The following is a 12416-nucleotide window of genomic DNA, read 5'->3' on the forward strand; positions in this document are numbered from 1 at the left end:
GAATGAATAATAAACTAGTAAAACTTTAGAAATGTATACAAAAATATTTCTTCAAAATCTATCTATATAACATCTTTGATTTATTTGTTTATTTAGTAGGTATAATAACTAGTAAAACTTTTGAAAATCCTACAGCTGGAATTGTGTACTCTTGCTGTTATCCATTATATTTTTATTTGCTTGGACAAACCTGATATTTTTCAGGTGTTTTCAGGTTGCAGAAATTGTTACTAATTATGGTTTCCTTCCATGGGAATTTTTAAGATTTGTTATATATTTTTCATTCATCCTTTGGTCTTTGTTGGTGTATAAGGCATTATAAATGGGGAAAATATGGTAAAATAGCAGATCTGAAGTTCCTCTACAAAATTTGTAGAAAGTAATTTTGTTTTATTCCTGTTATAAGATTTTGTTGATATGAAATGATCCGTATTGTGAGATTCATAAATAATCCAAACCTTATAAGAGTAAACACACATGTTTTCAAAGGAAGTGGGGGGTCAAAAAACATGTTAAAAAATGTTAAATGTCTCTTTATTTTGTGCATTTTTGAAATACATAATAAGAGAGAACAAAAGATAACAAAAATGAGTTAACATAGTTTTCATGCCTTTCTCCTTGGCAGACAAATGAAACATAAAAAACACCATTATGTACATGATTTATGATTGATTGAAAATATAAAAATTTAAAATTATGGTTGGATGCAGTGGTGAGGAACGACTATCTAGAAAATCGAGTAGTATCACTTTTTTTCCGAATGGTAACAATCACCACACTGTTCGATACTTGAAGACTTTTGTTAAATTTATTTTTTCAAATTAAAAAAAATCTTTACTTTTGCGTGGGATGTACATTCGTGATACCAATTTTACACCTAATTGAGTCGTTTTTGTTCAAATATTTTTATTATTATCTTATAAAATTAACAAACAATCACAGATAACTACGAGTTATAATATCTTTCAAACTACTACAATGACTAGTATTTTGCAAAGGATAATCCTTTCTTTTTTCATCCTTTCCGAAATAACATTAACATGATATTTTTAGTTTAATTTTACTTGTTTAAAGAACACTTTTACATTTGTGTTCTGTTTTTTTTCCTAGGAATTTTTTTTATAGATCTACGTTCTATATAAAGTCCATTGAATGGCGTTGAAACTAGATCTAACAAATGTGTAATAAAGTTTTTTTAAATATTATTTTACTACGTGTATATACAGCAAATTTAACACTGAAAACTGTACAGATTATTCACACTTTTGATTATATTATTTTGTACAAAACATTTACAATATGCTGTATTTAAAAAAAAGTTAAATACAGCATAATTGGAGTAACTATTTACAGAGTGGCTGAACATGCATTTTTTTCAGTTCACATTCTGTTGTTGTATTGTCTTCCCTTGTGAGTTGTAACTCGATTGTTGAGTTATATTTAGTCTGCTTGGCTCCCTGCACTTTTCATCGTGTTGGGTAGCCTGCAGGGTTGCGCAGCTTCTGAATAAAGGCATGATGATTCGCTGCAGGAGCAGCAGTCGCTCTGCTGATAGCTGCCGCACTCGTCCCAATTCCTCCGCCAGTTCTCAGTCTCATTATGATCACACTGGCAATCACCTGCAATGCGTTATGACTGAATACAACAGAAACCAAAAAAATAGAACAAATTAGATTTTACATTTTGTTGCATTTTCGTTGTGCCTTGTCGCTTGGATTGTCGTGTTTGATTTTTTCTCGCAGCAGTGTATGTCGCAGCTGCAGACCCTGTTGACGGGCTGGCCATAGAGGAGCGACGTGCTTTCTTCGTGCGTGTGGTCCGGTGTAGGCTCACGCAGACGGTGGGCAAGTGGCTGGCAGTGGTGGCTGTGGTGCGATGAACAGTTGCTGCCACATGTGCTACGGCCGCACTCGTGCATACAGCGCACCTGTTGCAAATTAAAACAAATTGTAAAACTTTTTCTTCAAGACTTAAGGAAGACATACAGAGTGGGATGTGTGCGCATGTCGGCAGGTGTCATTGTGCCAAGGAGGACACCTCTGAGAGAGTCCATCCCTTGAAGAGCAGCTGCCGCATCTTCGGTTTATCGTTGGACTTCCGCATACCTGCACACAATTAATTCGCATGAACAACTAATAATATACAATAAATGAATAAATAAATTAAACCGGTGCAGAAAGTCTACCTCTGCCTATTCTCTCCAGTTTCAGATGTGTCTCAGAATTCTGCCATTTTCATTGGTGATGTGTTTAGGAATTGTGAAACATCATATATAACAATGATTTGAGTTTTGGATGGATAAAGATAGGTAAAATGCGTAGGTAAATGATAAGACGAGATTTTCATACTAGTGTTCATATAGTTTAGGTTATGGATGATGGTTAGAGATGGTTATACACCAGATATGACAGTTTGGGTAAGGCATGAATAGAAACAGTTAGATGTATTAGTCAGGGTGTGTATTATACTGCGCTCTTTAAGAGCTATTGAATCCATAGAAATGGCTAGTAATGGTTACATAACAGACTTGATATTTAAGGTTATAGATGATATAGAGATTATTAAAAACCGTAGAGATGGTTACACACCAGATTTGACAGTTTGGGTTAGGGATGGTTTGACATAGTTACACGCTAGATACCATAGTTTGAATTATATTGGATAGAGATGAAACACCCCTAAGTAAATTATCATTCTACCTAGTGTTGAACCATCCTTACTGGACCCCCCAACTGAAGAAGACGAAATGTCGAAACTGTATCAAACAATAGTTTAGAGTGTTGAAAGGGAAAGAATTCAATTGTGTAAGATGTTCTCAAATATATTTCAATCTTCTGTACCCAGATTGTTTTTATCCTCTGTACTCACTTGGTAGGTCCGGTGTGCCGATCTGGCATCTCCGACCGGCGGAGGGTGTTCCGGAGGCGGGGGTAGAAACTCGTTCCAGTTGGGAAATCCGTTCTGCATGCAGTCGGGGGTCAGCCTCTGCATCCTCCTCATTTGCGGGTCGTCAACTTTTGAAAAAAGGGAAAAAATCAGAGAGGGAATTTTGAGACAATCAAGTCGTCGACCTTACCTAGAAATATCGGCCTGAGTTCCTGGGCCATCATGTCCTTCGAGTCTATCGTGTGCGAACGGCCGTCTGATTTCTAAGGTAAATAATTTATAGTTAATAAATAAGATAGGTCGAATGTATTACTTAACGTACGTTTTCATCTGTCCGGCTTAAAAGAGTGGTCGTGGCGTAAGGAGTCGGCTGTTCTTTTCTGGGGTTGTAGAAAGTGGACAGTGACCTGGCATCGACTTCGGCGTAATCGGGCCCGACTTCGTGCGGACCGACTTTGCACCCGCTGCTTATTTTGTCCCAGCCCCTGTCGATCCAGAGCGTGTCTTTCCCGTTGCCGTGGAGGAGGGAGAGATCGTTGCCGCCGCTCACAGTCGGTCCGCCGAGGTGGCTGAGGTCTTTGGCCATCTGCCTCTTCCTCAGGTAGACGAACGACGTCGCCACCGCACCGAGGACGAGGAGGATGAGGCATACGGACGTGACGAAAAGCCACGTGTCGGAGGCCGAATGGCTCGGCTGTGCGTGAGGCCCTTGCTGGGCGGTCGACCAGCTCAAAGGCACGACGGGAGAGTACGGACCCAGCCCTACTCGCGTGTACGCCGCGATCCTAGCACCATACTCCCCGTTGGTGCTAATGTTTTGCAAAAGGATGGACCTCGTGCTGCTATTAACTGACATCTGGATCGGAATCTTCGTCAAATTACTCCTTACTTGTATCTAAAATACAATAAAAATTATAAATTGTTTTAAAGTAAAATTTAGATATGACTTACTCTATATCCTAGTAATATCCCGTTGAAATGTTGAGGGGATGGTGCCGTCCACCTGACTATCGCCGTGGTAGCGTTGATCATATCCATTTGTATATTAACCGGTGCAGCAGAAGGTACTAGAATAAGACGAAAAAACTGTAAATATTGACCAAACGCAAGTGTTTAAGTCTTTTCCTACCGTCTTCCAAAGTCTGCACAGTTTTGGAGTTGGAAGGCTGCCCCTCGACGCTCTTGAAGAAAGGCACGAGGAAAAACTCGTACTTTGTGAATTTGCGCAGGTTTGAGACAGTGTATTGCGTCGCCCCTGCGTTCATCACCGTGAGCATGTTGTACTTGTGCGAACCTCCCGCGAGCTCCCTGAAACGAACATAGACGCCTTCGAGAAACTCGTCGCTGCCGACGAGCTCCCAGCTGATCTTCACAGCGGTCGAAGCAGTCGGTATGAGGTTCTTGAGCGTTAGGACTTTGGTGCTGAGCCGCATCCTCGCTTCGTCCAGCTGTTGTGGCGGCACCGCCCTCGAATCCTTACTCATCGTCTTGACCAGCTGTGATACCCTGCTCGGCACGGACAGTCCGAAAGGGTTCTCAGCTCGCACTATGAAAATATACCCGGTGTCCGGTTTCAAGTCCCTGACCATGATGTAGTTGGTGGGAATCCTATGGGCGGCAACTACCCACCCGCTCTGCAAGTCGGGGCTGTAGTATTCGACAGTGTAGCCGATTATGGTGCCGGAGTCTTGAGGAGGGTCCCAGATGACAGTGAGGGAGGACTGGGAGGCGTTGAGTAGTCTCGGGATGGACGGGGGGCCGGGGAAGGCGCTCGGGTCGGGGCTCCGGTGCAAATCCGCCCCTGGGCTATCTTCGACTGATAACGACCCCGACCAGGAACTCTCGCCACTTTCCGATACGCCCGTACAGGTGTAGAGGCCGGAATCGCTCTGCTCCAGTTCTGTCAATTCATGCAGAAAGAGATTATTTAAAAAGCTGGATAATTTGGCCAATTGTTGCACTTTGAAAACAATTTAGAGGTTCAACATTTGTATGGTGATATAGCATTTTCCAGTCTAATGAAACTTATTTCTTTTTTCAAACAAATGAAACCATTTTTCATCAAATGAAACATTTTTCCAAGCAAATGAAATCTTTTTCCAAGAAAATGAAAACTTTTTTCAAGCAGATGAAACCTTACTTCAAGCAAATGAAATCCAAAAATTAGAGTGTTTTATAAAAATAGGTATATAGATAGATAAATGAGATAGCTAGGTGACAGACAGATAGCTAGATAGATACATTCGTAGATAGACGGATAGGTAGATAGTTGAGTACATAGATTTGTAAAGATTTCTTTCTTTCCAAATCGAGAAATATTTAAAAAACGTGAAATATTTCTTTGTAAAATTAACTTTCAAAAGTGGTTAGGTGAGGAGGGTGATGTTTCATTCAGCGAATTTCAGAAAAAAAATGAAGCCAGGATTTGTGACTTGTAGCTTATTTAATTACAAGCTGTAAAGAAATGTAGTTTAGGGTCGGAGGGGGGTGGTCGGGGGAGCAATTTTATTTTTAATGGACAATAAAGGAGTTTTTATATCATGCATTTCTCCGAGGGGGAAAAGCCATAAAGTCGAGGGTTTGAGGAGCGGAAGTCGCAATTAAACCGCCTATTTATCCAGACTTCCGGCCTCCTCAAAGATACATGGCGAACGCGCGGGAAGGGAAAAACCGTTTAGAAAAATCTGCGAAATTTGTTTACGACCCGGTCAAAATTTTATCTCGACCTTTGCAGACTTAATTAAATCCTCGGCGAACCCTTTAAGCCCTTAATTTTCTTAAGCTTATTAATACACTGAGGTCTGGTGAATCGAGCCGTTGAGGGGAGGGGGAATGAATTGGGAAAACTGTTCTGTTATATTTCTGTAATTAGTCTCCCCTTTTGTTCTTTTACTTCAACTTTTTTGTTTTTAATTAGACGTTCTTCAGTTGTCAGGATCTGTTTTTTTAGAAGATTCTTTAGTCCTGAAAAGGGGAGAGGTGAGAGAGAGACATAGAAACGGCCGTATTATGATTCAAAATTAAAAACACGGCTTCCCCTCAGAAAATATTTTGTCAAGGTTGACGTTTAGCAATTAAAGAAAAGGAAAAAAAAGGACATTGTGACTCTAATACTTTAATACAGAGTTGAAAAACAGGGGAAACAAACATTCAAGCTAAATAGAGACCGACAAAAAACAAAAAAACAACACCAAATTAACATGAAAAAACTTACATAGAGAGGTAAGAGGGATGAAGGAAGAGTGTGTACATACAGAAGAATATTCACATAGACAGATAAACAAAGTGAAAAGGGAGGCCGAAGGAAAAAACTAAAAAAAGAGTAATAAATGGAAAAACAGATAAATAGAAATACTGACAGATAATAATATGTAAATCTTCTTTCAAGCAAAATTTTAGTTAGATTTTTTCAGGTTTACGACCACGTTATTTCTTTGTGTCTTTTCCTTTTTTTGGTTTTATGCTTGAAGTCATGTAAAACCATGATTTTATGGTAAGAACGTTTGCATCTTCTAAGCTGAAAAAAATATTTCTTTCAAACTTGCCTTATCCCGGATCATTTTTTTATATATAAATATAATATTAAGGCTGATATCAATCGCATCAAGATGTATCTTGTAAGCTAAGCACTTAAATAAATTAAAACTATTTTCCCCCATAAGTTTCTCAGACTTACTGCCATGTCAATTCGACTTGTTGGCCTAAAAATATCGGAAAAACACGCTAAAAAACTTTTCTAAAACCCATTTCACCGCTTTCACCCTGGTTAGGCTAACCTTTTGAGGGGAACACGTTAGATTTTAGACAGAAACGATTGCCTAAGGTGATTACCTCGAAAGCTTGGCAGATAACATTTTAAGTTTTTTTTTTCATCTAGACCATATCGAGATTATTCCTGAGTGAAAAAATAGTTGGTAAATCTAACACTTTAAACATAAAACGTAAAACCCATTTCTATCTTCACCCTATTTAGACCTACATTTTAAATAGAAAACTTTATATTGTAGCCATTCAATTAATTAAGGTTTTTAGTTGAGACAAAAAATCAATGTCACGAGCGGGATTCGAACCCATGACCTTCGGCTGGATATACCGCTACTCTAACACTTGAGCTATCGCGACCTCGATCCATTCGGACACGGAATTAATTGGTAAAGCGGACCACGAAAACTGGTGAATTTATATTGTAGATAGAAACTGTCTAGTAAGCTAAGCACTTACATAAAAGTATTTATTTACTTAAAATTTTTCAGACTTACTGCCAAGTCAATTAGATTTTTTACGCTAAATGTATAAAAATGGGTAAGAATTCAAAGTTGGAATGGATTTCGTCTAATTCCACTTTCGTCTTGATATAATTTAAATAGACTTTGACTTTTTCGCTCTGGCAAATCGGACCGCGGAGGGCGACAGGATTTCCGGCTCGGTTATGCAAATGGCACGACTTAGAGAACCGACCGGGAGGTAAGGCGGCACCCGGGAAATAATAACCGTCGGGTTTGGTTTTCAAACCCTCGACAGACACCCCTATGCATATTTATACAGGGTGTTTAACATGCGATGTCGCTCTCCCGGGATTTGAATATTCTCCTTTCGCTGAAACGGCTCCTGGGTAAGTCCCTACTTTGAAATTGAGTGAAAATTTAGCCCGGGATCGAATTGAATCAACGTCTTATTAGCGTGGGAACTGTACGACCGTACTCTTGCACTTTTGCAAGGAGAATCGACAATAGAGATCCATTTTCTGAGTGATATGACCCTCCCCGACAGACATGCTTCTGTTGATGGCGTGGAATACATCGAGGATGTAACCACAGGCATAATCTGCCTCCAAATAACTATAGGTTGGACGAGTAAAGTACAGAGAGGAGTAAAGTTCTCTTTTATTTTAGTTAGTTAATTAGATGTAGACAAAGATTATAATGTAAAGAATTCATTCTCATTTAAGGGGATCATAACCCAACATATAATTGATGGTGATGAATTGTTGATATCTCTGGATGTAAAATCCTTATTCACAAGCGTACCTTTAGGTTTAATAACCTACATTTTAAATAGAAGAGTGAAATTACAACACTTACAAATATTCCCTGTGAAACAATTCTTGACATTTTCCATTGTACTGCATTTAAAGGCTATTTCAAGTACAACGGTGATATATATGAACAGGTCGAAGGAGTTGCTATGGGAGGAACATTATCTCCTGTTCTGGCAGACCTAGTCATAAATGACTTAATAGATTGGGTAAAAATAAATTTTGATTTTAGCATTAGAATGATAAAAAAATACGTTGATGATCTATTTTTGATTATCAAGGAAAATGAATTGACCAAAATAACTAAAGCATTTAATTCGTACCATCCATCGATTATCTTTACCCATGAAGTGGAGGTAGATGGCAGGCTGCCTTTTCTAGATTTAATGATAATACGAAATAATGGCAATTTATCAACTGACTGGTATCACAAGTCTACTAGTTCAGCTGTTCACACTCCACACAAATCAAAATTAACATTATTATGAATTTAATTGATAGATCGTTTAAGCTAAGTGACAAGTGTTTCCAACAAAAGAACAAATTAAAAATAGAAAAGATTCTTGTATCGAATGGTATTAATTCAGGAAATACTGATATGGATAGGCAGATTACTCCATCCAATAACAATAAAAAATTTCGACCTTTAACCTTTGTAAAAGATATGTCAAACAAATTAAAAGTTTTATTGGAAAATAAAATCAATGATGTAAAAATAGTTTATAAATTTGAAAACAAAATAGGTAGGAAGTTTTTTACAAAACTAGAAGACAAAGAGCAGAAAGAAAAAATGTCAAATATTATTTATTGCATCAAATGTAACGACTGTCCAACTGTATACTATGGCCTAACCAAACAGAAATTAGAAAGGGTTAGAATCCAAAAATATGACTGTAACAACCACAATAGAACAGGTACATGCGATTGACAAGAAGCACAATTTTAATTTTAATATATTACAATTAATTAAGGTTTTTAGTTGAGATAAAAAGTCAATGGCATGAGCGGGATTCGAACCCAAATCACTAACTTAGTGAATTTAATGATTTAAAATGAAGTATACTTCACTAAAGCTCTCCGTGGCCATTTAATTTGTCGTCGAGAATCCAATCCGATTACACGACATTTGAAAAATGGCAAAAAGGAGGGAAAATATAAAAGGTGGGGTTGAGATGGGAAGTTGGTATCCGAGTGGATCGAGGTCACGATAGCTCAAGTGGTAGAGCAGCGGCGTATCAAGTCGAAGATCGTGGGTTCGAATCCCACTCGTGCTATTGACTTTTTTATCTCAACTAAAAACCTTAATTAATTGTAATATATTAATTGGTCAAGCGGACCAAGAAATTAGTGAATTTAATTTTAATATAGATGAAATAAAAATCATGGATAATGAAAGAGTACTTGGCTGTAGATTGTTAAAAGAATCCATGTTTGTTCAAAAAGATTGTAATTCCTGTAATCTATAGACTGACTGTAATAAATTAACAATTAATTAAGGTTTTTAGTTGAGATAAAAAAGTCAATGGCACGAGCGGGATTCGAATCAAATCCCAATCAAAAATTCAAATGTGTAATCAAAATGGCATTGAAAAATGGCAAAAAGGAGGGAAAACTCAAAAGGTGGGGTTGAGATAGGAGATTGGTGTCCGAGTGGATCGAGGTCACGATAGCTCAACTGGTAGAGCAGCGGCGTATCTAGCCGAAGATCGTGGATTCGAATCCCGCTCGTGCCATTGACTTTTTTATCTCAACTAAAAACCTTAGTGAATTGTAATATATTAATTGGTCAAGCAGACCACGAAATTAGTGAAATTATTATTTTTATTTAGGACGTCGTACATGTAAGTTGAATGTTAATGTTATCTCTATGTTTGTAAATTAACTGAATTTGTATTAATTTTTTAAAAAATATTTTATTATGTTGTTGTAGTGTCCTGAGGAAGGCCAAATATAGCGCCGAAAGCTTGGCAACTCTATAATACAGTGTACGATTCATTGAAGGACCACATACCCAATAACATCCAAACCAAAATATAATCAAATTTGGTCGATAACTGAATATCCACGATAGTTGAGATTTTTAGTCTAAACTTTTTCCCTTACTAAAAAATAATGTGATCATATGAAATGTAACTGCATTACTGGAATTAAGTGGACATTAACTCCTTGTTATTGAAAATTTCTTTTGTTCTTCTGTCCAAGGAAAGGAGAAAAGGAGGAAAAAGGGCCGCCGATCCTTAAAAACCAATTCCTCCGATAGGGAAAAGGGCATATTTTGTAAAAGTCGATAGATTTGTCACCGAGAAGGATTAGCCGCCGGCTTAAAGGGCCGTTAACGCCGAGACTGAGACGTATCTCCCTATTAGCCGTTCCGGGAATTGGATAACTTATTTCCTTAAGAGACTCTTCTAATGGGTCATTCGAGACTGGTTGTTGTCCCTCGGATTAAGGGATTCCGAGGGGGTTTATATTCACCTTGATGGATGGGACGTTTCCCCGGGTCCACGTGTCCCGCTCGGTCGTTTCCGATCCGTTCCGACTCGCACGGGGTAAAAGTTTGGGCTTCCGTCTCGGTTCCACGTCAATTAAACGACCCAATTACCCTGAGGAAATATTTGATTTCAATTAGCCGTACTGAAATTGCGCCTCTTAAGTTTTACCACCTTTGTTTAATTACTGATTAACGCTGTTGTTGTAATTAACAGTAATCATAGGGTAAACGTAGGGTAAAGGGGGGGGTATATTTCGACGTCTTTCTTACACAACGTAAGCAATAGTCGTGTAGTATTTTTATTTCAACGCATACTATCAGTAATTATTATTATACAGGTGTCCTTTTTATATGACCCAGCTGAATTTCTTTGGAACCAATGACGATATCAAAAAAACAAAAAAATACGTTTTAACATTTTTTAGTCGAGTTTCAAATTTTAACCTTTTTTTTTGAGTAAAATTATACATGGTACCTCTGGCCCAGTTCAACTTCAAAATATCAAATATGACCCTATACATACTGACACACCATTTTAAAGAATTTTTATGCTGCAAATAATGGCGCAATCGGATTGAAAATTGGTCAAAAATTTTGAAAAAACTTATTTCGTTTCTTTCGTTGTTAATCCAATAATTTGTTTCTTAACTAAAGTAAACATTAATTGCCTTAAAAAAATAAGTGGTTGAAACAAAGACCAACACTTCCGCAAGATTGGCAAGTCGTGCGGGTTTAGTCTATTTTAAAAATGTGAAGACTACTTTTGTACAGTTCATTTTTTAAATAAAAATTTCTTTTATAGATTAGACCTTAATATTTCAAAGAGTTTTATATATATGTCTATGATATGACAGTCGTTCGGCCAGAAAAAGCGAATCTCGACGGACCCAATCGTTATGGCCGACCAATAGTTATAGCTGTAAGAACAAAAAGTAAACCGGTGTGTCGGTAAGATGATCGTACCCTTGCGTAAATATTGTCGATTATTGAAAAAGTTATTCAGATATCGTGAGATGCGGTCGGGTGTGATCTCACGATATCTGAATAACTATCGATTAACGGTCACTAATCTCTACACATTATTGAAAAAGCAAGTATATGCGGACCCTCCTTCTTGATTGTATTAACTGACCAAATAAAAACAAAAATATTTAAATTTGCTATTTATTAACAGTATATAGACACACGGCAAACGTGTGAGCAGTAGGAGCGAAACTGTGCGGACCGAAAGGGTGAAAAAAGTTCGAAACATGTGGGAAAACATCACAATGTGACTTCTCGTCATGTAAAAATTACACAGTCAAACAGCCGAAAATTCTTCTGTACCGGAATTGTAGTATGATGGCTTCTTACCGGCGACATTCTTAGACCAGTTCGTTTTGGCAAGAGTAGTTTTGTTTTTATGATAACACGAAACGAAAGAAAATAAAAGAAAGATAAAAAGTGTATAATTGTTTGATTAATAATAAAAATAGGAGTGAATACGCAAAGTAAAAATATAAACACAATATTATGTTCCAACATTGAAGCAGGCAGCCATTTTGGTAATTCGCTGTTTTTCATTAGAAATAACACTAGAAATAAGGTCCAATTAATTTATTTTGAGAAGTCCACACCAAACGTTGATACTCTGAACAGCCTGATGATGACAAGAGTTCGACATTCTCAGATTTTCCTCTGCCCACGTTTGAAAATTTCAACGCCATTAGAGGTGAATTTGGATTTATCAGTCCATAGGATACATGGAAGAAGGTTTTTTTCAGCTTCCCAAATCGACATATGTTCAAGTAAGGTTAGAAGCCTGTCATAATCAGAGTCCCGAAGTCCCTGGACAAGAAGAGAGCGATACGGCTTAAAATTGTTTGGAGTAGATTTCAAGTTTTATTTTATCAAAACTCTAAAACCCTTCCAACATTTCGAACAGAGGAATTCGGAGTTTTGCGAACATACAGTAAAATGTTTAGCTCCTCGTCGAAATTAAGTTGCCGGTTTCTCACTGAATAT

The 12416-nt window shown here is 37.6% G+C and overlaps 1 protein-coding gene across 2 annotated transcripts in view; it reads right to left on the reverse strand.

The window, feature by feature from the left end:
* Window positions 1-535: 535 nt before the first annotated feature.
* LOC106666012 (roundabout homolog 2-like) overlaps window positions 536-12416 on the reverse strand; it is a 353928-nt gene continuing 342047 nt past the window's right edge. Inside the window, exons 9-16 of one of the 2 annotated variants that reach the window (XM_014392873.2) lie at window positions 4016-4786; window positions 3838-3953; window positions 3209-3781; window positions 3077-3149; window positions 2869-3014; window positions 1986-2105; window positions 1681-1927; window positions 536-1619 (exon numbers count right to left, since the gene is read on the reverse strand). In XM_014392873.2, coding sequence (XP_014248359.1) covers window positions 1441-1619; window positions 1681-1927; window positions 1986-2105; window positions 2869-3014; window positions 3077-3149; window positions 3209-3781; window positions 3838-3953; window positions 4016-4786 — 2225 coding nt within the window. In that variant the 3' untranslated portion in view covers window positions 536-1440. The remainder of the gene's footprint in view (window positions 1620-1680; window positions 1928-1985; window positions 2106-2868; window positions 3015-3076; window positions 3150-3208; window positions 3782-3837; window positions 3954-4015; window positions 4787-12416) is intronic. The other variant, XM_014392874.2, reaches the window with a different exon arrangement.

This window comes from Cimex lectularius, unplaced genomic scaffold, assembly GCF_000648675.2.
Source record: "Cimex lectularius strain Harlan isolate CLEC.00 unplaced genomic scaffold, Clec_2.1 scaffold203, whole genome shotgun sequence".
NCBI classification, from domain to species: Eukaryota; Metazoa; Arthropoda; class Insecta; order Hemiptera; family Cimicidae; genus Cimex; species Cimex lectularius.